General features: G+C 36.0%; 1 protein-coding gene across 7 annotated transcripts in view; it reads right to left on the bottom strand.

Annotated features, from left to right (window-relative positions):
• THADA (THADA armadillo repeat containing) overlaps positions 1-27,952 on the bottom strand; it is a 361,316-nt gene that overhangs the window by 301,558 nt on the left and 31,806 nt on the right. For 5 of the 7 annotated variants that reach the window (XM_024242323.3, XM_024242322.3, XM_063713447.1 and 2 more), the window contains 6 exons: positions 23,899-24,050; positions 20,001-20,211; positions 15,867-16,002; positions 15,451-15,587; positions 12,854-13,015; positions 10,990-11,147 (listed from right to left, as the gene is read on the bottom strand). In XM_024242323.3, the coding sequence (XP_024098091.2) occupies positions 10,990-11,147; positions 12,854-13,015; positions 15,451-15,587; positions 15,867-16,002; positions 20,001-20,211; positions 23,899-24,050 (956 nt within the window). The remainder of the gene's footprint in view (positions 1-10,989; positions 11,148-12,853; positions 13,016-15,450; positions 15,588-15,866; positions 16,003-20,000; positions 20,212-23,898; positions 24,051-27,952) is intronic. The other 2 variants (XM_063713446.1, XM_054547607.2) reach the window with 1 other exon arrangement.

The raw sequence follows: 27,952 nt of genomic DNA, 5'->3' as shown, positions 1-27,952 counted from the left end.
TTCATTTAGTTTTCCTGTAAAGATCTGATGATACTCTTCATTTTAGTGTCTTTTAAAGACCACATACTACTAGTTGTCAACAGCCATAGTCAGGTAAGCCTTATTTTATCTTCAATGTGGTAATTTCAGAGCATAGTTTGAACAGAATTATCAAGGCTTAAATCCAAATTAAACCCCTAAAATAGGGCTGAAGCCCGATAATCCTATAAAATAAGTAACTCATGATAGCCAGCTCAAAAAAATAATACTAATACAAAATAAGGACTAGAAGAAACACCAGTTAGCTTATTTGTAATGATCATCATTACAAGAGAAACAAGAGAAACAAGAGATTTCTAAGAAGGTACTTAAAGACATAGAAAATAAAAACAGAAAGTCAATGAGATGAGCTTTCTCTAACTTCCTTAATTTTTCTCCCAAGATGTTGTAGATATTAAAACACACTTCAGGAAAACATAAACTTTGTCATTACTGACAAAGTGCTTCTCTGTGGATTTACAACAGTTCATAATTTACTCCTTAGGCAAAGATCAGATTTTCATTACTTCCTTTATTCAAACTCCCTTCGAAGGGGTCTAAAACAAAAAGCATATAATAAAAATCAAAGACATTAGAAGTATGACCAGTGGGTGGTCTTCTCAAGGATGGACCTCAACCCTAGGTATTCCTGGCACAGAAAACAGAATGACGTTCTAAGGACACAACTGAGACGTAGGCAGTTTTTCCTTTCATTTTGCACTTAATAATTCCGAATAAACCCACATAGCTAATACCTAGGCTTATTATCTTTTTTCCTTTTGAAGATAATGTAAAATTCCTGTTAGATAACAGTCTTTCTTTAGCACCATGTAAAATGCTTCGCATCTTAATGCTGTGGTAGACAGAAAAGATGAAAACAAGATGCCTGTCCTCAGCAGGCTTTTAGTTCACTTTGGCAAAGAAAACCAACATGCTGTCTGGTGCCCATTAGAAGCATAAGTTCCAAAAAATGAAAGATCCTTTTGCACTGGAGTAATGAGAAAAGACTTCACATCCAGAACTTGAACAGGCTATTACAGTACTTGGGTGGACCAAAATGAAAGAGGGTAATTAACATGAGAAGAGGCTGGGAGACTAGAATGAATACACCAACATTAAGTAAGTGCGTGCTAGCTACCTACCAGATACTTTGCTGGGTCTTTTCATATCAATGAATGAACATACACAGACAAGGGTAAGTAAACCTGGCTGAATGACCTAGAAGTTTAGTGCTAGAAAACAGTAAGGACAAGGCTACAAGGAAGAGATGAATCCAATTACAAATGACTAGTGGGCTTGGCAGTGTAGTCCATGAGCAGCTGAACAGAGAAGAAAGACCAAGCTGACAGCCTCCCAGTGGATAATCAGACTACATGAAACAGATTTAACTCAAACCACTTACAAAATTAATAACAATAAAATCAGAAACAATTTCAAAATTTGATTTTTAAAATGAAAATCTCTGCATTTTCATTTTAAAATGAAAATCTCTGCATTTTCATTTTAAAATGAAAACCTCTGAAAACTCCAAATCAATTGCCTATTAGATACCACTGAGTTTCTATTTAAGGTTCACAAAATGGATAATGGATGTACAAAATAATTTTTTAGAGGTAACTATTAATTTTTATTGCATTTCTTTCTAGTCTTTTCCTTTTTTTCGACTCATAATTTTTTTAAAAAAACCTCTTACCAAACTTGGAAGAGACAAAAACTTCCTTAACATCATAAAGAATACCTATAAAAACCCAACAGGAAAACATCACAGACAATAGTGTAGGGTTTTTTTTTGTTTGTTTGTTTTTTAATCCTCTTTAAAATCAGGAACAAGATAAGGATTCCTACTGTCACAACTTCTACTGAATTCTGTTCTGGAGCCCCTATCCAGCACACTAAAATAAGAAGAAATGAAAAGTGTAAAAAATATGAAAGAGGCCAGGCATGGTGGCTCATGCCTGTAATGCCAACACTTTGGGAGGCTGAGGCTGGTGGATTGCCTGAGCTCAGGAGTTCGAGTCCAGCCTGGACAACACAGTAAAACCCCCGACTCTACTAAAATACAAAATACTAGCCGGGAGTGGCACCATGCGCCTGTAGTCCCAGCTACTTGGGAGGCTGAGGCAGAAGACCTGCTTGAACCCGGGAGGCAGAGGTTGCAGTGAGCCAAGATTGTGCCACTGCACTCCAGCCTGGGCAACAGAGCGAGACTCCATCTCAAAAAAAAAAAAAAAAAAAAAGGATGGTTCAACATACACAAATCAATAAACGTGATCCATCACGTAAGCAGAACCAATGACAAAAACCACATGATTATCTCAATAGATGTAGAAAAGGCCTTCGATAAAATTCAACACCTCTTCATGCTAAAAACCCTCAATAAACTAGGTATTGATGAAACATATCTCAAAATAATAAGAGCTATTTATGACAAACCCATAGCCAATATCACACTGAATGGGCAAAAGCTGAAAGCATTCCCTTTGAAAACTGGCACAACTCCTCTCACCACTCCTATTCAACATAGTATTGGAAGTTTTGGCCAGAGCAATCAGGCAAGAGAAAGAAATAAAACCATAAAAACCCTAGAAGAAAACCTAGGCAATACCATTCAGGACATAGGCATGGGCAAAGACTTTGTGACTAAACACCAAAAGCAACTGCAACAAAAGCCAAAACTGACAAATAGGATCTAATTAAAGAGCTTCTGCTCAGCAAAAGAAACTATCATCAGAGTGAACAGACAACCTACAAAACGGGAGAAAATTTTTGCAATCTATCCATCTGACAAAGGTCTAATATCCAGAATCTGCAAGGAACATAAAAAAATTTACAAGAAAAAAACAAACCACCCCATCAAAAAGTGGGCGAAGGATATAAACAGACACGTCTCAAAAGAAGATATTTATGCAGCCAACAAATATATGAAAAAAAGCTCATCATCACCGGTCATTAGAGAAATGCAAATCAAAACCGCAATGAGATACCATCTCATGCCAGTTAGAATGGTAATCATTAAAAAGTCTGGAAACAACAGATGCTGGAGAGGATGTGGAGAAATAGAAACACTTTTACACTGTTGGTGGGAGTGTAAATTAGTTCAACAATTGTGGAAGACAGTGTGGCGATTCCTCAAGGATCTAGAACCAGAAATAATATTTGACCCAGCAATCCCATTACTGGGTATGTACCCAAAGGATTATAAATCATTCTATTATAAAGACACATGCACACATATGTTTACTGCAGCACCATTTACAACAGCAAAGACTTGGAACCAACCCAAATGCCCATCAATGACAGACTGGATAAAGAAAATGTGGCACCTATACACCATGGAATACCATGCAGCCACAAAAAAAGAATGAGTTCATGTCCTTTGCAGGGATTTGGATGAAGCTGGAAGCCATCATCCTCAGCAAACTAACACAGGAACAAAAAATCAAACACCGCATGTTCTCACTCATAAATGGGAGTTGAACAATGAGAACACATGGACACAGGGAGGGGAACATCACACACCGGGGCCTGTCAGGGGGTGGAGGGCAAGGGGAGGGAGAGCATTAGGACAAATATCTAATGCATGCGGGGCTTAAAACCCAGATGACAGGTTGATAGGTGCCGAAAACCACCATGGCACATGTATACCTATGTAACAAACCTCACTTTCAGCACATGTATCCCAGAACTTAAAGTAAAATAAAAATTTAAAACAAAAAACTCTTATTGTTTGCAGGTGACATTATGGACATATAATCTACAAATAATACACAAATGATTAAAATAATAGAGTTTAGTAAATATGGATGAATATAAGATAAATATTTAAAAAGCAGTTGTATTTTTATAGCCCAGCAAGATAAAGTTCAAAAATGTAATTTTTATAAAGATGGATTTACAATAACATCAAAAATTAAATTGCACCTTGAAATAATTTAATAAAGACATGTAAACCCTTTTATGGAGACAGATTTTTTAAAGCATTTTTAAAAATTCTTTTTCACTGACAAATAATTATCCATATTTATGGGGTACACAGTAATGTTTCAATACATGTAATAAATAGTGATCAGATCAGAGTAATCAGCTTATCCATCATTTCAAACACCATTTCTTTGTGTTAGCAACATTCAACATTCTGCTTCTAGCTATTTGGAATTATTAATATATATATTATTGCAAACTATAGTCATCCTACTGTGGTAAAGAACACTAGAGCTTATTCTTCCTATGTAGCTGTAATTTTGTATCCTTTCACAACTCTACCTATCTCCACCCTCTCAACTACTCTTCCCAGCCTCTAGTATCCTCTGCTCTACTTTTTACTTCGAGTTCAACTTCCACATGTGTGAGAACATGCAGTGGTTAATTTTCTGTTCCTGGCTTATTTCACTTAACATAATGTCCTCCAGTTCCATCCATGTAGCTGCAAATGACAGTATTTCATTCTTTATCATGGCTGAATAGTATTCCACTCTGTATATATACCACATTTCTTTACCCATTCATCTGTTTTTGGACACCCAGGTTGATTACGTACCTTGTGTATTTTGAATAGTGCTGCAATAAACATGGGATTGCAACACTATTCAATCATGGGGTTGCAGCACTCTATCTCTTCAACATAATGATTTCCTTTTCTTTGGATAAATGCCCAGTAGTGGGATTGCTGGATCATACAGTTTTTCTAGGTGTAGTTTTTAGAGGAATCTCCGCACTGTTCTCCATAGTAGCTATACTAGTTTACATTCCCACCAATAGGGTGTAAGAGTTCCCTTTTCTCCACATTCCTGCCATCATTTGTTATTTTTTTGTCTTTTTGGTAACAGCCATCCTAACTGGAATGAAATGATATCTCATTGTGGTTTTGATTTGCATTTCCCTGATTTGTGATGTTGAACATTTTTTCATATATTTGTTCATCATTTCTGTGTTTTTGAGAAATGTCTGTTCAGATCATTTGTCTTTTTTTTTTTTTTTGCTGTTGAGATGTTTGAGGTCCCTGTACATTTTGAACATTAATCCTGTCAGATGAATAGTTTACAAATTTTTTTCTCCCATTCTGAAGCTTATCTTTTGGCTCTGTTGTTTCCTTTGCTGTTGAGAAGGTTTTTAGTTTGATATAATCCCACTTACTTTTTGTTGTCTATGCTTTTGAGGTCTTATTTATAAAAATGTTTTCCCAGGCCAGGCGGTGGCTCACGCCTGTCATCCTAGCATTTTGGGAGTCCACGCTGGGCAGATCACCTGAGGTCAGGAGTCTGAGACCAGCCTGGCCAAGATGGTGAAACCCCATCTCTACTAAAAAAATACAAAAATTAGCCGGGCAGGGTGGCACATGCTTGTAATCCCAGCTACTCGGAAGGCTGAGGCAGGAGAATTGTTTGAAGCCAGGAGGCAGAGGTTCATCTGAACCCGAGACAGTGCCACTGCACTCCAGCCTGGGTGACACAGCAAGACTCAAAAAAAAAAAAAGAAAGAATATTTTCCCAGATGAATGTCCTGAATAAATACCACTATTCAAGTAGTTTTATAGTAGTCTTTACCATTTATTGTTTTGAAGGTCTTTTATCCATTTTGAGTTAATTTCTGTTTTTTGGTTTTTTGGTTTTTTTGTTTGTTTGTTTGTTTTTGAGACCGAGACTCGCTCTGTCACCAGGCTGGAGTGCAGTAGTGCGATCTCTGCCTCCTGGGTTCAAGCGATTCTCCTGCTTCAGCCTCCCGAGTGGCTGGGACTACAGGTGCACACCACATGCCCAGCTAATTTTTGTATTTTTAATAGAGATGGGGTTTCATCATGTTGGCTAGGATGGTCTTGGTCTCTTGACCTCATGATCCGCCTGCCTCAGCCTCCCAAAGTGCTGGGATTACAGGCATGACCCACCGTGCCCAGCCTATTCATTTGAGTTGATTTTTGTATAGAGTGACAGGTGGGTCTAGTTTCATCCTTCTGCATATGAAGAAAGCATACTCAGTTTTCCCAGCACCATTTATTGGACAGTCCTTTACCCAATGAGTGTTCTTGGAGCCTTTATCAAAAATCAGTTGGCTGTAGATACATTAATTTCTGGGTTCTCTATTCTGTTCCACTGGTCTATGTGTCTGTTTGTATGACAGTACCACACTTTTTTATTGCTACAGGTCTGTAGTATATTTTGAAGTCTGGTAGTATGTTACCTCCAACAAAATAATTTTTAATAACATACATTTCAGGATTTTTATAAAGGAAATTAAGATCAAAATGCAAGAAAAATACAGTGATTTCTGTTCTTCAAATTTAAAGAACAGAAATTTAAATTCTAATCACTTATCTTTTTAAAATTAGCATATCCTGCTCTTAACTTTTCATAAAAAGTATCTCTATAGGGAAATTAACATGTTTTATGGACTCACAGGATATAAATTTCCACAGGGGAAGAAGCTACATGCCATGTTTCCAGGCATGTATAATTCACCAACAGACTAATTAGGGGATCTAAATGCTCATCTAAAGTATAAAACCCATATAAAACAAATATAAATATATTTTAAATCTACCCTTTATCTAGAGAAGATAAATTCTGAAATGTACTACTAATGCAAAGTGATTAAAGACAGTTCTCTTACTTGTGAAATGGAGCTAACACTAGAACCTACTTCACAGGATTATTGTGAGAAATAAATAAGATTATGCATTTAAGTGTTTATCAGAGTACCTGGCAAAGAGTAGCAAACAATAAATGTCCATTTTATTTTTATTTTATACTATAAAGTAGTGAGACTTAATCCCTAAGCCTTAATTTGAATTCTGACTTTAAGACACAGCCACTTCTAATTTCACTTTGGTTAAACGGGATGTTTTACAAAAGTTTACACTCCAGTAAAACAGTTAATGTTTTAAACTGTACCTTCTCTCCTACAGTGATTTCTTACTAACTTTTGGGATTTTTTCAAAGCTCAAACACTGTTCTCCTACATAACAACAAAGGTAATAATTTTCTACCACTCAGATATCATCTTACCAGAATGTTTATTCTTTGCTTTCTAGCAAATTCTTAACCATGAGCAATGTTAACTGTTGCCCTGTAGTCTGACTTTTTAAAATGAATTTCTGTCTGGTATCCCCTATTGTATTTCTAAGCCCTTTGAGGTCACAGAACCACATATTATGTACTTCTTTATTTTCCCACGATATCCTTGTAGTAAGGCAGTCAATAAATAGGATGTGGTTACATGCACAACTTCATTTCAAAGCTTAAAAATGGGAACTTGCATTGAGTGCAATTCAATGAAATTACTTATAATTTCTAAAAAATAAACTTTGGCAAAAGAAAATACAAAAGGCAATTTCTTTAAGACTTGTGAATAAACATATATCCCATTTGTAGTTCATTACAGAAAATCTAAAATAGTAACAAAAGACACTACTGAGGGAATATATCAATGTAGTTAACTCTGGGTATCATAAAAGTTATAACAGAATCTAACAGAATTTTTAGGCCGGGCATGGTAGCTCATGCCTGTAATCTTAGCCCTTTGGGAGGCTGAGGTGGGAGGATCACTTTAGTCCAGGAATTCAAAACCAGCCTGGCAACATGGTGAGATCCCGTCTCTACAAAAAATACAAAAATTAGCCAGGAGTGATAGCACACACCTATAGTCCCAAATATTCGGGAGGCTTAAGCCCAGGAGGTTGAGGCTGAAGTGAGTCAAAATGGAACCACTGCACTCTAGCCTGGGCACCAGAATGGGACCCAGCCTCAAAAAAAAAAAAAAACTAAAAAAGAATGTTTTAAAATAGCAATTTCTATAATTAGCAATTTCTAATAGCTGGCAATCTTACTCATGTGATTTCTGTGACGATAATTACTGGAGAGGGAAAGCATGAATGAAAAATCTACCTAGTAGTTTCTTTTTAGGAATATTAGGGAAATACATATAAACTTAAGTTCATATAGTACTCCAGGTGGAGGAAGCTGTTTTAAAAAATCAGTAGGCACTGGGTATCAGCCCATGAAAAGAGAACCAACAAAATGTAACAAGCAAAAGCTCTACATCAGCAAAACATCAAGTTTGAAAACTGCACACACATCAACTAGTCAGGAAGTTGTGAGATAAGGTTGTGTGTACTGCTTACTCTTGAAGGGTCTCCACTTACATCCCTCAAAGTTGGTTTTATCTCTGCCTCTTGTACAGGAACACTATGAAAGAACCTTTCATTATGTGATTACAGTGAAGGAGGAAAGTCAGACATGCCTCTGAATGAACACATTTTCCTCCTGGAGAAACTGGTGACAGCACACTGCTTCACAAGAAGTGCTCTAGGGAATCGATCATTTAAGAAAAAGTTCAGTAGCAAGTCATCTTACTGTCCTGTTGCTTGTGAAAATTTACCTGGATATGGGAAATACAGAAAATTAAACTTAAAGAAAAATTAAATGAGCAGCTCACAACAAAGGCAGCACTGTGCCATGTCAGAACACAGGCTGGCAAGGAGAAGAACTGGGTTCCTGTTCCAGAGCTGCCACAAACTAGCTTTGCAATCTTGAGCAAACCAGGTAACATCCAGGGTTCAGCTTCCTCTTGTCCAAGAGAGCTGGATAATATCATCTCTATGATCCTTCCAGCTCTAATGGTTTGTGAATATAGCACTGAAAACTCAGAATTATAAACAAGCCCCATTTCTTCTCCCCACACAGCAACAAAAAACCCCAAATTGTAATCTCCCTACCTTTTATACTCCTATATGGGGGATTTAAGTGGCCACCCGTTTAAACAAGGAGCTGTAAAATCAGGATGATCTTAAACGGACTGTCATCTACATTCAAGTCATCAAATTTCAAAATAGAACAGAATTGTATTTTAGACTGTATGGAATGGCTTTCTTCATCCATTGAGAGAAAAGTAGATCACAGTTATTACTCTGAAGAATAAGAAATGCAAGTTCCACATTCTCCCCTGTAACTAGGGTTGCATTCTGCCTGCAAGTCACTTCACTGCCTCCGTGTATTCAGGTGGCAGTCACATTCACCTAAGGCTTGACTCTTAAATTCATAGTTTTACCACTAGGCACAGCAGATCTAGCTTTGCCAGGGCAACTATGCCCTTGGAAGGGTGTACCTCAGGTGTGGCCCAGCCATTCCAATGTAAATGATGTTCTTCTCTGTCATTTATATTTTTAACTCTTAAAGGTTTTAAGCACATGTAAGTATATTTAATTATTATTAATTTAAAGGAAGTTCATGGGGCAAAATGTTATGTTTAAAAGCAGGAATCCTCCAGTAATACAAATAACACTAATTTCTTGATGACTTTGGATTTTTATTGACTCCTGAATTGAGACATTTCTTTAGCTAAAGTCAGCAATACGAAGAATCAAGTTTTTCATAGAGGACGGGGTTCCAGTGTTAGAACACTGCTATTACATATACATTTCATCACTCATTGAGTCACCAGTTTCTTCTCACACTTATGTATCTGAGGTTACCATGTGAATGGCAACATAGAAAAATTACTGGACCTCATTACAATGGAAACTAATGTTTTACAGAAAAACAGTCAGGATCTTATTTTTTATTCAAGCAGTCATTGGAAGAATTCTTTGGTTTATAAGAACCTGTCTTTTTGTGATAATTATTGTTTGTTTTTTTTAACAAACATCTCTTTTATTTTACATTAATTCCCAATTTTAACATGGCTGTCGCACATAAATTAAATACATAAGATTTGGGTGCTATGTAAAAGGTGTCAAGGCAAAATAATGTTCATAGGAAGCTTTCAGGTCTTAGTTACAGTAAAAGCAAAATACATTTCCCTTAATTTGTTTTTTAAACACTATCCAACAAACCCAAAAAAACTAAATGTTTTAACTTGTCCTTGGAAAGAGAAGTTGGGAAATCAAAGGCCTCTAGCACATGTTTACTTCTTAGCAAGATGGTGAACATCAGTGAAGTAATCATTAATCACAGCTGGATTCCTCAGCAAAGATGTTGGCATTGGCACTATAGCCAGTCACCAGCAATGACTGCGAGTAACTCTAGGACACTAATGCCTATTTGATTTGGAAGAGAATAAGGAACATAATGATGCCTGAAGTGTCCTGCGCGCCTTTGCCTTTCTTCATCTCAAGGCCTTGCAACATCACAAGCCCAGCTGTTAACCAGATGCATGCAACATAAGCCACAGAGTGTGAGAAAAAAAAGTATTAGCATTATTTCCATGGAACTAGTCATGTGGTTATTATAGAAATAATCAGCATTAGCATACTACAGTATTTGTTTTGTTCTTTAATTGTGACACCCTAGGAAAAAAGTTGCCTTTATTTTTAAAAAGTTAAAAATGAAAGTTCAGTTATGTATCTTTGCTGAAAAATGGTGGGAAATGGATTTGTCAAAACCATATGGAAAGGAAGAGGGAATCAATTAGAAATAGAAATCTAATAAACCTAAAATATTTCCAAATGAAATGCTTGTGGTAAGCTAACTTCTTGTAAACACTGCACTCAAGTCACTTGAACAGTCCCAGATGGTGAACTAACTTTGTGGTCTTAAAACAAAAGTCAGCCAAAAAACCAAGACTACAACTTTATTATCAATGCAGTGGGAAACATGAGATCCATAATCAACCAACATGTTACTTTTTTCTTTCCAAAATTCAAGAGATTTGTGCAGTTTTACTAAATAAGACAATTTTAAGCTAAAGTTTAAGTCTGTGTATGTGAAATGGAGAAATAAAAATTAGAGATAATACTACAGTTAAAAGTGAGGTAAAATCTACAGTTATATACCTTAGAAAAATATTTCTAAAAATGCCACAGTTTTGAAATGTATTATAAAGTCTAACATTCTAAATTACCATGAACTTTCTTCAGTTGACATTTGTATGATTTTATTCAAGAAAAATTTTAAACCTTTTTTTAAAGTTGGGTTATAAAAAAAGTTTGTGATTTATGGGTTGACCAGAAATTATACATGGTAGAATAAACATCTGCCTTACCTGCTCCACCGTCAATAATCCATCAGAAGATTCTGGCACAGGCTGCATGGGCAGAAGCTGGCACAACATGCCTAAAAGTAAAGCAACTTCCTTCATACTTCTCCAACAACATACCAGCACCATCTGCGCAGTTACATCACATGTTTTTACTTCTTTACCTTAAACAAAAAAAAAAACACAACTATTGCAACCTTGATTACTCATATCCCAGGTTTCTAAAAACAAGCTTATTCATAATTTCCCCAAGAATAATCTGTTTGAACAAACCCAATTTGTCATGTTATATTTACTCAGAAGGAAAGAAGCTAACATTTGTCGAGCATGTGTTATGAGAAGAAATCATGCTAAGTTTTTTTTTTTCTTTTTTGGAGACAGGGTCTCGCTCTGTCACCCAGGCTGGGGTGCAGTAGCACGCTCACGGCTCACTGCAGCCATGACCTCCCAGGCTCATGCAATCCTTCCACTTCAGCCTCCCTAGTAGCTGGGACTACAGGTATGCGCCACCATACCCAGTTAATTTTTGTATTTTTTTGTAAAGACAGGGTTTCACCACATCACCTCTTGGACTAAAGCAATTCTCTCGCTTGGGCCTCCCAAAGTGCTGGGATTATAGACATGAGCCACCATGCCAGGCCCAGTATTTTAATTTATTATTTTCAAATTAAATTTTAAAATAAAACACAATATTGTTCCAAAACTTAAGTCTAATCTTTAATTTCCAAAGATTAAACAAACTCTGCCTCTCTGTCATAAAGTATGATATGGATGACTATAATAAATACACTCCTTATTTATTTTGGTGAGGATGTCTGTTGCATTAGTAAAGGAGTAGAATATAACTTAAAATCAAAGGAAAATACAAATTATCTTTCAAAATATATTTAATTCCCGTGGCCAATAAGCTATAATTAGCCTTACTTACTCTCTTATTCTAGTTTTAGGAGTATTTTTGGTACTGATATTTTTTTAAAATCCAAGATGAACTATTATATTAAATAAAAGAGCACGCTGACAAAATGGTACTTATAGGGTAATCTCATTTGTGTTTTTATTTAAAAAGCCCAATGCATTAAATGGATAAGTATACATACACATAAATATATAGAATATAAAATAATATATTGCACTAAAGAAGGAAGACATGGAATTGGAGAGGAAACCTTGGAGGAATTTAATTTGTTTTTAATTCATATTTACCTCTGTTGTTTGAAACTATTACAATAGGCTATAATTACATTTATACGTTATTTTGTGTAATTTAAAAATTTAAGTGTGGAGATAATTTTTTGCAAGACAATATCCCCACCTAGTGGAGAATGTAGAATATGTAATACATCACTAAGAAATTGCTGCTTCTGATGACGTTTTACAGCACTGCAGAAAATTCAGTAACAACTAATGATCAAACAAATGTAAGAACTCGAATTCTGGAAGCTTGATACAACAAAGCAGCTCCCATTTTACTAATAAGGTTTGTTTCCTTTAAAAGCCTGCTTGACTTTAAGAACTCTCACAGCAGACAATGAACCACATTGCTGGGAGAAGTTGATTGCTGCCCAAACCCAGGTTCATTATATAGCACTGCTCTTACATCACCTGGGCTGTCAAGGCAGGTTTTATCACTCCAAGGCTTTCTGTTCTAACAGCTTGTTCGCTGCACAACAGCACCTAATAGGCTGGTAAAAATCTTATAAATGCATTCCTAAACCCAAATCTTTCCCAAAACCAAATTTTTAAAAAACTTTATTTTCTAGAAATGTTCTGCACAGATTTGCAACCTCTAATTTACTATATAAAAAGGGCATTCTGTACATTTTACTTGTCACTTAAACATGAATTACAGTATCCATTTTATACAAGTTACCTTTGATTTCTGTAGAAGTATCAATATTCACTTCACTAGCATTCAAGTCCTTCATACCAAAGCTACTATCATGTTCTTTCAATATTTTGGCTTGGTTAAAATAATCATTAGTATCTCGAGGCTGAATCTCATTCAGAATCATCTGTAAGCGGCTTGCTGACTCTGAGGGAAAGAAATGAGCGTACATGAAACCCAGTAACACATCACATGCTAGATTTCCCTTGGGGGATACTTACTCAAAAAATCTATAATTTTCAATACTTAATAATCAGCTTTATTAGAAGGGACTCACAAGGTGGATAATATGAAAATTATTTATAGAGTTTTCATGTTGCTTGAGTGCATTTTTAAAATATGGCAATTTAGACTGAAATATAACAACAAAAAAAACTAACTGAAACTGTCCACAAGACAAAGACCGCCATGTCATCTACACTGCCTTTCTTAGTGTTGTCTAAGTATCTCAAATATGGTGCTAATCATGTCAAAGAAGTGCAACAAACTTCAATAAATGTAGTTTTAAGAGGCTATTTCTCTATGAAAGAAAAATGAAGCAGGCAACACAAAAGTAGAAAAAAATAAATATTTGATTTAAAATATAAATAAATAATAAAAAATAGAAAAGAGTTTATTTCCCTATCATAATACAAGGTATCAAAGTTTAAAGCTAGAAAGGTAAAAAGACACTTTTAAAAACCCATCAACAACAAAAACAATCTTTTATAGGACAGGAATATCATAAAGACTCCACAACTTTGAAACACATTATGTAATATACTGCTTTCTAATTATGATTTACAGTCTTCATATTACATTAAGTTTCATTTTTATTCCCTAAGCACTCACTGGATTAGGAAATGTAAGCTCCATGAATGCAACACTTTGTTCATTACTGAGTGACGAGTGCCTATAACAGAAACTGGCTCACGGCAGAGGTTCAGGAACATGAGTTGAAGGAATGAATGGATGTAGGTAGTAAGGAGTTAGCCAGGCTCAGATTTTCAAAACTAGCCATGGGTAATCATCTGAAATCAATTAACAAATCGGAGAACCAGTATTTATTGTACATCTATTATTTTGACTTATATTTAGGTACTATGGGAAATACAAATACTCAAATTACTATCATGATGATTCAATCAACATCTTATGTTCCTTCCTGGAATTTTGTCAAAAATAAATTTCAACAGCCATGAAAAACTAACAATGACCCCAAAAGAAACCACGCAAAGACCAAGAAAAGATCAGAGAATAAATTTTTAAGAATCCTATCCATTCAATTTTACAGCTTTCAGGGGAGATTTTCCTCAAGCAATTCAGAATGTATGGCAGATAACACAGGGAAGAAGCAGCAAAAATGAAGACAACCAGAGGTAAAAAGGCAGGCAGAATGAAGGAAAAGTCTGTGGGGCAAAGACAGTTATTGAGACCAACTGATACCTTAAAACTCTTCACTAATAAAGACAACGTTAGCATCCTCTGTAGGATCTACCCACAGTAGGTAACAGAAATATTCAAGATTTCTCATCCAGAATATATGGGTACTTTGCTGACCCAAATATTAGCTATAAGATTGCATGTTCCTTACTCTTATGCACTGCTCAAGTAGAAAATCTAAAGCGTCAAAATTTAGTATTTAAGGCCAGCACAGTGGCTAAGGCCTGTAATCCCAATGCTTTGAGAGGTCAAGGCAGAAGGACTGCTTGAGGTCAGGAGTTCAAGAGCAGCCTGCACAACACAGGAAGATCCCATCTCTACCAAAAAAAAAATAATTAAATAAAATAATTTGGTATTTAGACTAACATCAGGCTAAATAAATGTGTCTTACTATCGTGAACCATCACCAATCTTCTAACTCATTTTTAGGAAAGAACAAAACCTAATATTCTCTGTGCAAAACACATAACTCCACATTACCTTAATTATCAGCCCAAGGTATTTCAGCGTATAGTACAGTGAGTGTTTATGATACAGTCAGTTTTTCTAATAGAAGCCTCTCTTTGCACTCTAAAATACATTTACAAACTTTATTTCAACACCAAACATAAATATATTTCATGATTTTTCTGTGTATTAAAAGGAACACTCAATTTTAGTACAGGTTAAGCATTTATCTGAAATGCTTGGGACCAAAAATGTTCTCAATTTATTTTTTTGAATATTGGAATATCTGCATTGTACTTAATGGCTGAGCAGCCCTAATCTGAAAATCCAAAATACAGATGCTCCAATAAGCATTTCTTTTGAGCATCCCATTGGTGTTCAGAAAGTTTCAAAATCTGGAGCATTTCGTATTTCCAATTTTCAGATTTGGGATGCTCAACTTACACAGTATTATATAACTCAAGTTACCCTGGGGTAGAAGGTACTGTGCTCATCCTCTGGTTTGGGATTTTTTTTTTTTTTTTTTTTTTGCTACTTTTTAATAGTTAAAACTATGGCTAAAAGGCAGAAATAAAACAAATAATAATAATTCTTTTCTCCTCAACTTAACTTTTATATCTCCCCAAAGAAATACTCAGGGAAAAAAAAAAAAAAGAGGTAAAGACATAATAATCAAACCACAGCATTCTAGCCTGCCTTCTACATTTGCTAACCTGAATCAGTGTCCATTGGGATGAGGCCTTCAGGGGATGAGCTCTGAATGACTGGAGACACCACAGTGGAAAGCCTGTAGGACATCAAAAGGAGCTTCTCTACCACAGGTCTCCACTCGCTCACCAACTGCAGGCTGCTGCAACAAAGACATCAGGGAAATTTATACTAAAAGCAAAAATCACATTTTAAAAATGAAAATTAGATAAAAGGAGTTGAATTTGTGTTTCAAAATTGTTCAATATATAAAACATGTGAGACATAAAAATATACACAGATATGTATGTTTTTAAATCTGATTTTCAATTTTATTCAAAGCAATAGACTGCATTCCTTTCCCAGGACACATTCCAACCAGAGGTTAAAGCTCAGAAATGAATGGATTTCTGAGACAGGAGGCAGCTGTGGAAATCCTTACTTTAGAGATAACTTCTGCAAAGCTCCTGTTATACAGTGGACTCGCCCATACATTGGAAATGCTGCTGCTGCCTGAAGCAGAGAATTTTCAGCCTGAGATACTTCTTCCTCAAGATTTTCCATCAAGCATTTGATAACTAGAAAAAGCAAACAGAAAATCAAAGTAATGTCAATTTTAAAACATTTGTAAATGTACGAACAGCAAAACAGTTCTCATTAATATGGCCAACTCAAATGAACTTTACACTAGAGTTTTCTAATCAAAAAGAGATCTTTCAGGGTTATCCAACAGGGTGGCTCATTTCTAGTTAAGGCAGAACTGAGTGTCTTTCCCTAAACTGCCTGTATCCATTACAGCATTCACTCTTAGTCCTTCCTCCTAAACATCCTCTCACTAGGGTATCAAACCCCAGGCTGATGTGGCATGTGCTAATTGGACAGCAGATGGCTTTCAAATTAAAAAAGAAAAAAAAGAACAGCTTTTCTGAGATGTAATTCATATGCCACAAAATTCATACTTTTGAAGTATACAATAGTTTTTATTAGTCACATATGTACAACCATCACCATAATTAATTTTAGAACATTTTCACTGCCCTCCTGCCACCAAACCAAAAAAAAAAAAGAAAACTTACCCGTTAGCAGTCACTGCTCTCCTTGCACCTCTACCCTTCTCCAGCCCTAGAGGATCACATATTGTATGATTCCATTTATGATACATCCAGAGTAGGCAAATCTATAGACAGAAAATAAACTAGTTGCCTGGACGTATCATATAAATGGAATCATCCAATATGCGATCTTTTGAAACTGGCTTTTCACTTAGCGTAATGTTTGCAAAGTTCATCCATGCTGCAGCATGTATCAATACTTCATTCCTTCCTATAGATGAATAATAGTTCACTGTATAGCCATACCACATGGATATACCACATTTTATTTATCCATTCATCTGCTGACAGACGTAGACTGTTTCCACTTTTTGGCTATTATGAATAATGTTGCTATAAACATTCTTGTACAAGTTTTTGTTTAGATGTATGTTTTCATTTCTCTTAGGTATATCCTTGTTATGGACTACATGTTTGTGCTCCCTCCCCCACCCCAATACTGGTATGTTGAAGCCCTAATCCCTAATGTGACAATCGAAGATGGAGACCTTGGAAGGTAATTAGGTTTAGATTAAGTCATGAGGTTAGGACCCTCATAATGGGATTAGTGTCCTTATAAGAACAAAGACCAGAGCTTGCTCTCTCTTCCTGCCATGTGAGCACACAGCAACATGGCCATCTGAGAGTCAAAAAGAGGCCCCTTATCAGGAACTGGAAATTTGATATTGGAATTCTCTGACTCTAAAATTATGAGAATAAAGGTCTGTGTTTAAGCCACTTAGTCTATGGCATTTTGTTATAGCAGCTCGAGCTAAGACAATGCCTAAGAGTGGAACTGCAGGGTCACACGGTAACTCTATGTTTAGCCTTTTGAGGAACTGCCAGACTATTTTCCAAAGCAGATACAGCATTTTACAATCCCACCAACAGTCTATGCGGGTTCCACTTTTTCCACATCCTCATCAACACTTGTTATCATCTATTTTTTAAATTATAGTCATCCTATGGGATGTGAAGTACTTCCTCACTGTGATTTTGATTTGCATTTCTGTAAAGGCTTTTGATGTTGAGCACTTTTTCATGTGCTTATTGTTCATGTGTATATCTTCTTTGGAAAAATATCTATTCAGATTCTTTGTCCATTTTTAAAATGTGGTTATGTCCTTTTATTAGTGAGTTGTACAAGTTCTTTATATATACTAAAGTCCCTTATCAGACATAGGATTTGCAAATATCCCATTTTTCAGGCTTTTTCAATTTCTTAATGGCATCCTTTCACATACAATAGTTTTAAATTTTGATGAAGTCCAATTTATCTTTTGTTTCCTTTTGTGGCTTGTACTTTGGAAGTCATAACTAACCATTGGTTAACCCAAGATCACAATGACTGACATCTATGTTTTCTTCTAAGAGTTTTATAGTTTTAGCTATTATATTTAGGTCTTTTATTTATTTTGAGCTAGCTTTTGTATATGGCATAAGGTAGTGAATCTAATTTCATTCTCTTGCATGTACATGTCCAGTTATACCAGTATAACAGACATCTCCCCTCAACGTCTTGGAAGGAGAAGGTTATATTCTAAATATTAGATTTGGTAAAAACAGTAAATTATTATTCAGAACATATAAAAGAACTCCCAAAAATCAATAAGAAAAAGACAAACAACCCTACAGAAAAACTGGACAAAGGACATCGACAGGCATTGCATCGAAGGGGAAAAGTAAATGGCTTGTAAACATGGGAAAAAATAATTATATTAGTAATCAGAAAAATGTAAGATGAAACCACAATGAGATATCATTTTATATTATACAAATTTTTAAAATCTGACAATAGCAAATTATGGTGATGATGTGATGCAATACAAGTCTCGGAATTTGTTGGTGAGAGTGTAATTTAAAAGCCTATTTAGCATCATCTCATAAAGTTCAAGATGCACATACTTTGTGACCAGGTTATTCCATTTGTTTACCATAAACTCTTAGACATGTGCATTAGAAGATATTAATATACAGGCTGAATACCCCTTATCTGAAATGCTCGGGACCATAAGAGTTTCAGATTTTATATTTTTTCAGATTTTGGAATATCTGCATCATACTTTGAACACCCCAAATGTGAAAATCCAAAATCCAAAATGCTCCAATGTGCATTTCCTTTGAGTGTCATGTTGGTACTCAAAAAACATTGGATTTCGGACCATTTCAGGTGTTGGATGAGGGATGCTCAACCTATATGTAAAAGATCTACATAAGAATGTTTACACTGGTATTATTTATTTAGGAAAAAAAGTCCATCGACACGAGAATGGATTCATAAATTGTGGTAAATCTGTACAATATATACAGTAAGTACTACTAAGAAAATTCAGTATCATATAAAACTGAATAATATATAATAATATATACACCAGAGGCAATATTATTAAAAAAAGAAGATAAAAATTAATATAAAATACAGCCAGGATAAAGGAAAGGCTTCAAAGATATGAGTGTTATTGTATGACTTAAGGTAAGTGTGATCACCTAGCTTGTGAATAAAACTTGTGAACTTTTTACATATTATTTATATACATTACATGTATATATATATATTTTTAAGCCTTCTATATTTAAACATTCTTTGTATGTTTGAAATATCTCATAAAGTCCTAAAATGTCTTGAATTGAAAGCCTTTATGTGAAGCATGCACTCCCTATTCACCTCAATTGCAGTCCTCTTCCCACTGTCTCAATAGGGTCTCCTTTTAAATCCAGCTATGAAGCAATTCAAGTAGGCAAGTATCATCCTCCATGAGGTACTGTCACCTCTCTAACTCCAGATCTCTGGCCATATTCCCACCAGAACTACCCATGGCCTCCTCTTTTTCTCCCATTACTAGTTCTCTTTTTCATGGCTGTTTCTACCATCTTGGAAATAATAATTTTTAACTCTCTTTCTATATCTGATCTCCCTTTTCCTATTAAAAAAAATCCTTATCTGTCCTTATTTCTAGTACAATTCCAAAATGAAGACTGACTAGCATAAAATTACGAACATGAATCCCCAATAAATATTTGTTGAAAATCACTAGATCTGAATAATCTCAGACCCTAGGTTTTGGAACTGGCTATTTGGGAAGAGTAAAAGGCAGGGGTATGACAGTTAATTAAAACATAAACCCTGACAGAAAAAGGAACTCTGCCTATATAGAAACAATAAAGATGGTCTGTCTCTAGTCACAGTATAATTTATGTAGGGAAAAAAGCAGACTTTTGGTGGAGAAAGAGGTCATTCCCATTTAAAAAGAGCTTTATTAATAAATATTTGTATATGTACTTATTCAACATAAATCCTGTTTAGAAAAAAGTATTATAGCTGAGTAAAATGTTCATTTGCATAATAAGAACCCATGGTGCTCTTATATGCTGATAAACTTTTAAATAAAAAACCACAAAGTGTATGTTTAACCATTAGATATTCTAACCAAATGAATACTGAGACTAAGCTATTGGTTTTGATAAGAGCAAACATCAATACAAACCCATTAATGTGTTCCTTTCCACCACAGCAGCAGGCTTATCTCCATTATCACATGCAACTTGCTGAGTTAAGTAGACAGACAAGGATGACGGTAGAGCATCCTGCCAGATTAAGAAGTTCAGCAGGTAGGAAGCTGTCACACAGTCGTATGGTTTGGTGCTTGTGCTGAGCTCCAATGCTGCCTGAAATAAGCCTTGCAGTTTCTCCGAATCCTAGAATAAAGCGCAGACTCAGTAACTGTCAAATTAAAGATCTCTTTAATTTAAAAAAATAGTAAATTATTTTAAAACACAGCCTGGAGCTGGGTACAGTGGGCTCGAGCCTAGAGTCCCAGCTACTCAAGAGGCTGATGGAGGAGGATTACTTGAGGCCAGGAGCTCAAGATCAGCCAAGACAACATAGTGAGACCCCATCTCAAAAAAACAAAACAAAACAAAAAAAAAAACACAGGCTGGGTGCAGTGGCTCATATCTGTAACCCCATCACTTTGGAAGGCCAAGGTGGGAGGATCACTTGAGGTTAGGAGTCTTGAGACCAGCCTGGGCAACACGGTGAAACAAAAAACTTCCTCTACAAAAACTCTACGAAAAACATTAAAAATTAGCTGGGTGTAATGGTGCACACCTGTAGTCCCAGCCATTCAAGAGGCTAAGAGGGGAGGATCACTTGAGCTCAGGAGTTCATGGTTACAGTGAGCAACGATTGCACCACTGTGCTCCAGCCTAGGCAATAGAGTGAGACCCTGTCTCTATAAGAAAAAAAAAACAAAACAAACAAAAAAAAAACACAGCCTGGCATATAACTGTAACTCAATATAAACATTAGTTTCCTTTCTCCCTGAATATACGTGAGTTTTTTATTACAGTAATTAATGATTATTAATCAGCTGGAAATAATTTCAATTGGGAAATTCAACACTGATAAAACCATTTTTTAAAACTGCTTCTTTCTTCAGCAAAAGTGTACTTTGTCCTGTAGAATTTTGCTATGACTACAGCCAGACTATCTTTACTATTTCTAGACAGGGCAGTTCATAGTCTCTCAGGGCTTATGTTTCACCTGGGCATCACATGGCTGCCCTTCTCCCTTCCTCCTTCCTATACAGGTAGTTCACTGGAGAAAACTGCAAATCCCCTGGGAGGCTGTACCTGGTGAAACTTTGTGTGTGTGGAAAACAAAGTGATCAATTCAGCCTCAGAAATTATGCATCAGAGCTCCCACACCTATATCTCACAGAAACATCCACTCACATCGCCTGTCCTAAAGAAGACAGAACAAAGGACAGTTTGCTGTTATAGTCACGGAAAGGCACTGGGCTGACAACAGAAGACATAAGTCCTAGCCCCAACTTCAACAACTGGCAAGCTGTGTGTTCACCAGTCTGGAAGTCAGGGTTTGGCTGCTCAATAATATTCTGATTCTACTAGGATTATTCCCTATCTTGTGTTAGGAAAAAATAATTATACACTCAATTTTGAAGTTGATTATAGGTCTACAAATATTTGATGATGTTTTATAATTTCACAACAGTAGATATCAAATGTGCTGATTTAAATATCTGTTTATTTCAATTTAAATTCTTTACCATTTGATATGTTTATTTTCTATGACCTAAATAAAAAACTTAAAAGTAGTGGCCAAAGTTCAAGTTTAAATAAGTAATAGAACCAATTAAGCACCTAAGCCATTTTTTAATTGAGAGTTAAGTCCCGGAACTGTTTTATTAATCATTAGTAAGAAAGATAATAAATAGCCTTTGAAGTCTAAAATGTCTTTGTTCCATCATCTTAGGTCAATCGAAGTATAATATGACAAAAGACCTAGGATATGCGGCTCCAAAGAAGGAGAGTAACCTAGGTGAGTAGGGTAGTCAAGCTATTTATGAGAAAAAATATGCCGTCAACAATACATATGTACACGTCCTTAGAGAGATCAGGTTAGCATTTAAAAACTGCTGTAAACTTAACTGTATTCAAAATTAATTATATATTATACAAGGGACACCCAAAGAAAGACTTTGGAAATATAATACTGTGATGGTTAATACTGAGTGTCAACTTGATTGGATTGAAGGATGCAAAGTATTGTTCCTGTGTGTGTCTGTGAGGGTGTTGCCAAAGGAGATTAATATTTGAATCAGTGGACTGGGAAAGGCAGATCCATCCTCCATCTGGGTAAACACAATCTAATCAGATGCCAGTACAGCAAGAATAAAAGCAGGAAGAAGAACATGGAAAGATTAGACTGGTTTAGTCTTCTGGCCTACTTCTCCCATGCTGGATGCTTCCTGCCCTGGAACATCAGACTCTCCCAAGTTCTTCAGCTTTGGCTTCCTTGCTCCTCAGCTTGCAGAGGGCTATTATGGGACCTCACCTTGTGATCATGTGAGTCAATACTCCTTAATAAACTCTCCTTTATATATACATCTATGCTATTAGTTCTGTCCCTCTAGAAAACCCTAATACAAATATATAATTAATATTTTTAAATCTTGAATGCCTATTCCTTTAACTATTTTACTAATCTGCAAGCCAGAGAGTATAATCAAAATCCTATAGCAAACCACATTTGGTACTAAATTTCTTGAATTCTATGGCTAGTGTCAATATACCAAGCACGGGTTTATCAAATTTAGAGATGCAGAGGTCCCCTAAGCCCCTTAGTGATGTAAGGGCCAGATCTTTCACATTTATGCCATAATATGCCTTCTCCATCCAGATACTCTCAAAATATTTGCCAAGAATGGGGCATCGCTATTGACACAATATGAGGTGACATGTGATGAATGATAAGGTGAGGAGTGGCAGACAGAGGAAGAGAAAATCTCCTCTTTAAAAACTTTGTATGGTAACAAAAGTTAGCAGCCTGAGCACCAAGGAACTTTCTGCTCACAAGGGCACCTGAAAAATCATAGGCATCAGTAGATGCTGTACAGCAACTTCCAATATGGACCCAAGTCAAAAAAGATAGATGTTCTGAGAGATATAGATAGATAGATGTTCTACATAACCATCTAGAAGCCACAGAAACAGACACTATCCTCTCCGGCATGTGATCCTACAAAATCCACTGCATCTACAAGCCACCATGCCCTAAACACAGCTGAACAACCACAGCCTAGACCATGGCTCAGCTGCAGCACGCACCCTTGGCCTTTATAGAGCTCTAATAGAAAGCCATAGCTAAGCTCCAGAACCAGTACTCTGCTGGTGACCCAACAGCCCTAGGAGAAGCCTCAAGGGCAGAGCTAAGAGCCTGGGTCTGGAAGTCCCCTGCAGACTCATCCCCATGCAATGTGTTCACTTCCAACCCCACCTTTAATTCCTACCCCAAAGTGGGAAGAGCAATGTGTCAGGAAGAATGGACGGGCTGGGGATGAGGTAGAGCACCTAGGAACTGTTGTTAACCTCAAGTACTTGGTAAGTTTCAGTCTCAGTTTAGCTATTGCTGGTTCAAAAACCAGAAACATCCTCTCTACCTCATTTACACTCAGTTTCTCAAGTGTATGAAAAAGGGAGATTATCTCAAAAAATGCAAGTTACTGTAAGCGATGTGTTCTGATCGAATATTACATGTCCAAGGGAACAGGGGAAACCACAATTAACTAAAATCTACCAATAATCTTGTAAACAATAAAACCTACCACCTCCTACACCTCCCTTTTTATCAAAGCAATAAAAACAGCAAAGCTCACTGATTTGTGCCTTATTTACTTTTTGATATTTCCTCCTTTCCCACTAACCCCAAAATAGTAGAGAGGTATTAATGATAACTGAAAGAAACAGTCCAAAAACATGAGAAGGCAGATGCAAAGCACATGAATAATCCTCAGATTGCTTTATCTGCTGATAGAAAGTTTCCATGCATATACCACATTTATACTAGAAAAGTCCTGATACCTGAAAATGTACAGCTGTTTTTGATAACTTCATCAGAAGATCAAATGCTAAAATTTTCACGTCTTCAAAAGTGCTGGTAAAACATTCCATTAGTGTTTGGAAACGACCAACATCAATATCATGACTCAGCTGATATACTGTATAAATTCTGCCTAAAAATATTTTAAAAACAAAAAGATTTAAAAGTGAACAAAAAGAAATCAATCTTCCGAAGTTATTTGACCACATTTATAGAAAATAAGTACCAAAAAACCACACTTCATACTTTACCCATGATAGCTAAAACAGTAACTTTTCCATTAATTTATTTCTTAAAATGACAAAATAAGTACCACAGTTCTCCAAATAAAAAAAGATTTTTAAACCATTCCATTATCTTTCGAAAGATACTATATAAAAGATTTCTAAGTTATTGTTAAAAATAAACACAAGTAAATTTAGAAACACATCTTTTTAAAAATCTTAATAAAACTTCTTGACCTAGAATACAAAGTTCTGGCCAGGCTCAGCGGCTCACGCCTGTAATCCCAGCACTTTGGGAGGCTGAGGTGGGTGGATCACCTGAGGTCAAGAGTTTGAGACCAGCCTGGCCAACATAGTAAAACCCCATCTCTACTAAAAATACAAAAATTAGGCAGGCATAGTGGCACATGACTGCAATCCCAGCTACTTGGGAGCCTGAGGCAGCAGAATCGCTCGAGGCCAGGAAATGGCGGTTGCAGTGAGCTGAGATCACGTCAGTGCACTCCAGCCTGCGCAACAGAGTGAAACCTGGTCTCAAAAAAAAAAAAAAAAAAAAGCAAACTCCTACCATATCTTAGAGTGAACTGACATAGAATGATCAGTATGATGACATATCCTGACAGACTTACTGGGAGTCAAAGATAAAGAAGGAATCTTTTGGCCCTTCAGGGAAAAGCTCAATTCATCTACAAAATGGAAAAAATTAGACTGGCTTCACTCGTCCCTATAACAACATGTAGTACTAAAAGATAATGGAGCAATGCTTACAAAATCCTCAGGGAAAGAAGGTGTGAAGAACTTTGCCTATCAAACTCTTATTCAAGTGTAAGAACAATAGAAACATTTAATAATATGCAAGAAATTAAGAACTACTTATCTCCAGAAACTCTTAGAGAAAAAGGAATTTCAGCCAACCAAGGGAAGAAAAGAAAAATTATCCCAAAGAATGATGGTAATCACTGACTCCACTTAACTCTAGGATGAAGACTCAAGAACTGTGGAAAAACAGGTTTCATGGCAAAATGTGAAGAACATTTAAAAACATTTCACAAGTGAACTCCTAATGAAAACTGAAAACATTCTTATGCTTAGTTAATTTGAGGAATATAAATTGGGATACAAACTTCTCATTTAATCTTAATTTACAAGTTAGATCAACCCTATGAAATTCCTAGAGCCAACACCTGAGGTTTTTGTTACTTCCTTAACAACTCTGCTCAGATTTGCTTCTTGTTTTCCAATCTGACTGCTTTTTATTTTTTTTCTTGTATAACTGCTCTGGCTAGAACTTTCAGTACAATGGTGAACAGCAGTGGTGACAGTGGGCATCTGTGTCTTCTTCCTGATCTTAGGACAAAAGCTTTCAGTTTCTCACCACTGAGTGTGATGTTACCTGTGGTTGTGTTACAAATGTCCTTCATCATCTTGTCCTTCCTATTTCTAGTTTTACTGTGCTCATTTTTTTAATCATAAAAGGGTACTGAGTTTTGTCAAATGTTTCTTCTGCATAAATTGAGACGATCACATGGTATTTCCACTTTCATTTTAATGTGATGTATCACATTGACTATTATTCTTAAATTGACCCACCCTTACATTCCTGGGATAAACTCCACTTACTCACGGAATATAACACTTTTAATATGCTGTTGGATTTGGTTTGCTAGTATTCTATTGAGGGTTTTTGCCTCTATATCCATAAGGGATACTGGTCTTTGGTTTTTTCTTTCCTTTTCTTTCTTCTTTTCCTTCTCTTCTCCTCTGTTTTCTTCTCTTTTCTTTGATGAAGTCTTGCTCTTGTCGCCCAGGCTGGAGTGCAATGGCGCAATCTCAGCTCATTGAAACCTCAGCCTCCTGGGTTCAGGCGATTCTCCTGCCTCAGCCTCCTGAGTAGCTGGGATTACAGGTACCTGCCACCACGCCAAGCTAATTTTTTGTATTTTTAGTAGCGACAGGGTTTCACCATGTTGGCCAGTTTGGTCTTAAACTCCTGACCTCAGGTGATCCACCTGACTCGGCCTCCCAAAGTGGTGGGATTACAGGCATGAGCCACCACACCCGGCCGGTTTTCTTCTAAGTGTCTTTGGTTTTAGTATCAGGGTAATGATGGCCTTATAAAATGAGGTAGGAGGTGTTCCCTTCTCTCCAATTTTTTGAAAGAGTTTGAGAAGGACTGGTGTAATCCTCCTTTAAATGCTTTGTAGATTTCACCAGAGAAGTCACTTGCCCTGAACTTTCTCTTCTTCTGTGAGCCTTTTGAATACTGATTCAATCTCTTATGGGTCTGCTCACATTTTCTATTTCTTCTCAAGTCAGTAATTGTCGTGTTTCTAGAAACTTGTCCATTTCATGTAGGTTATCTAACTTGTTGGTGTTACAATTGTTCACTGTATTGTCTTATAATCATTTTTATTTCTGCAAACTTAATAGAAATGTTCCTACTTTCATTTCTGATTTTAGTTGTTTATACTGTCTTTCTTTTATCTTAGTCAGTTTAGCAAACTTTGTCTATTTGTTAATCTTTAAAAAACACAACTTCTGGTTTCGTAGATTATTTGTGTTGTTTTTCTGTTCTCTATTCCATTTATCTCTGTTCTAATCTTTTTGTTTCCTTTTGAGTTTGTTCTTCTCTTCTAGTTGCTTGAGGTGGAAAGTTAACTTGGTTATTAATTCAAGATCTTTTAATGTAGACATTTACAGCTATAACTTTCCCTATAAGCACTGCTTTTGCTGCAATGCATAAGTTTTCGTATGTTGTATTTTTCCTTTCATTCATCTCAAAATATTTTCTAACTTCCTTCATGATTTATTCTTTTATCCATCAGTTGTTTAAGAGCTTTTTTCAAATGTGAAGCCCTTTATGACACCACTGTATGAAGCCACTAACACTCTCCTGCCTCCTAGGTCTTCTATACATCCCCCTTATCTTCTTGAAATATTTTTCATAGAACTTATCTACATCTTGTACACACATAATATACATAATCTTGTATCTACATGATGTACTAATATATACAAATTCTATGTATTACTTGTTCATTACTGTCTCCCTTCACTGAAACATAAGCTCCAAAGGAAGAAGCACCTTGTTTGAGACTGTGAATATCCTCGGCTGCTTGACATATAATAAGCACTAAATTAATATTTGCTGAACAAATCCTTTTAATCTAATTGTAGAATTTTTTTACCATCAATATTGTGGCATTTGATTCCACATAAGAAAGATGCATGCAACTTATTCTTCTTGGTCTAGGAAAGGCAGAAACCATTTGACTAATCTCAAATCAGTCCTACCACTGAAGTTCTTGAGATGATAATGAAGGATGAATTTACATCTCCCATCCTGTACTTCACAGTCAAGGTTCTTAAGCCTCCTTCAAAAGTAATGCCTGCTGTATGGCTTGCTCCATTTGCATTACCTCCCAGTTGTCTAACATAATTATGATGGCATAAGTCACTGCCCAATTACATGCAACTCATTCATTAGAAAGATGACTCAGGGTTTTCATTTTTAAAGTACATTTAAATGTATTAAATTACTCTCTTGACTGAAAAATTATAGGTACGCTTCAGCCTAGTTTTATTTCCCACACACTTAGATGCAACTACAATTACATTAAATGTGCAGGAAACTTTTTGTTATATGGTTGAAGTAATCAATCACTCTAAGGTAAAAACTTATTTTCTAAATTAAATTGAAGTACTATTGAAATTCTATGAACTGATGGGAGACTCCTGCATTCACTGAATATTGTAACAAATTACCACATACTTGGTGCTTAAAACCACAGAAATCTATTCTCTCATAGTT

This window comes from Pongo abelii, chromosome 12 (assembly GCF_028885655.2).
Source record: "Pongo abelii isolate AG06213 chromosome 12, NHGRI_mPonAbe1-v2.0_pri, whole genome shotgun sequence".
NCBI classification, from domain to species: domain Eukaryota; kingdom Metazoa; phylum Chordata; class Mammalia; order Primates; family Hominidae; genus Pongo; species Pongo abelii.
The sequence above is the reverse complement of the archived record's forward strand: the minus strand, read 5'-3'. Positions and strand labels throughout refer to the sequence as shown.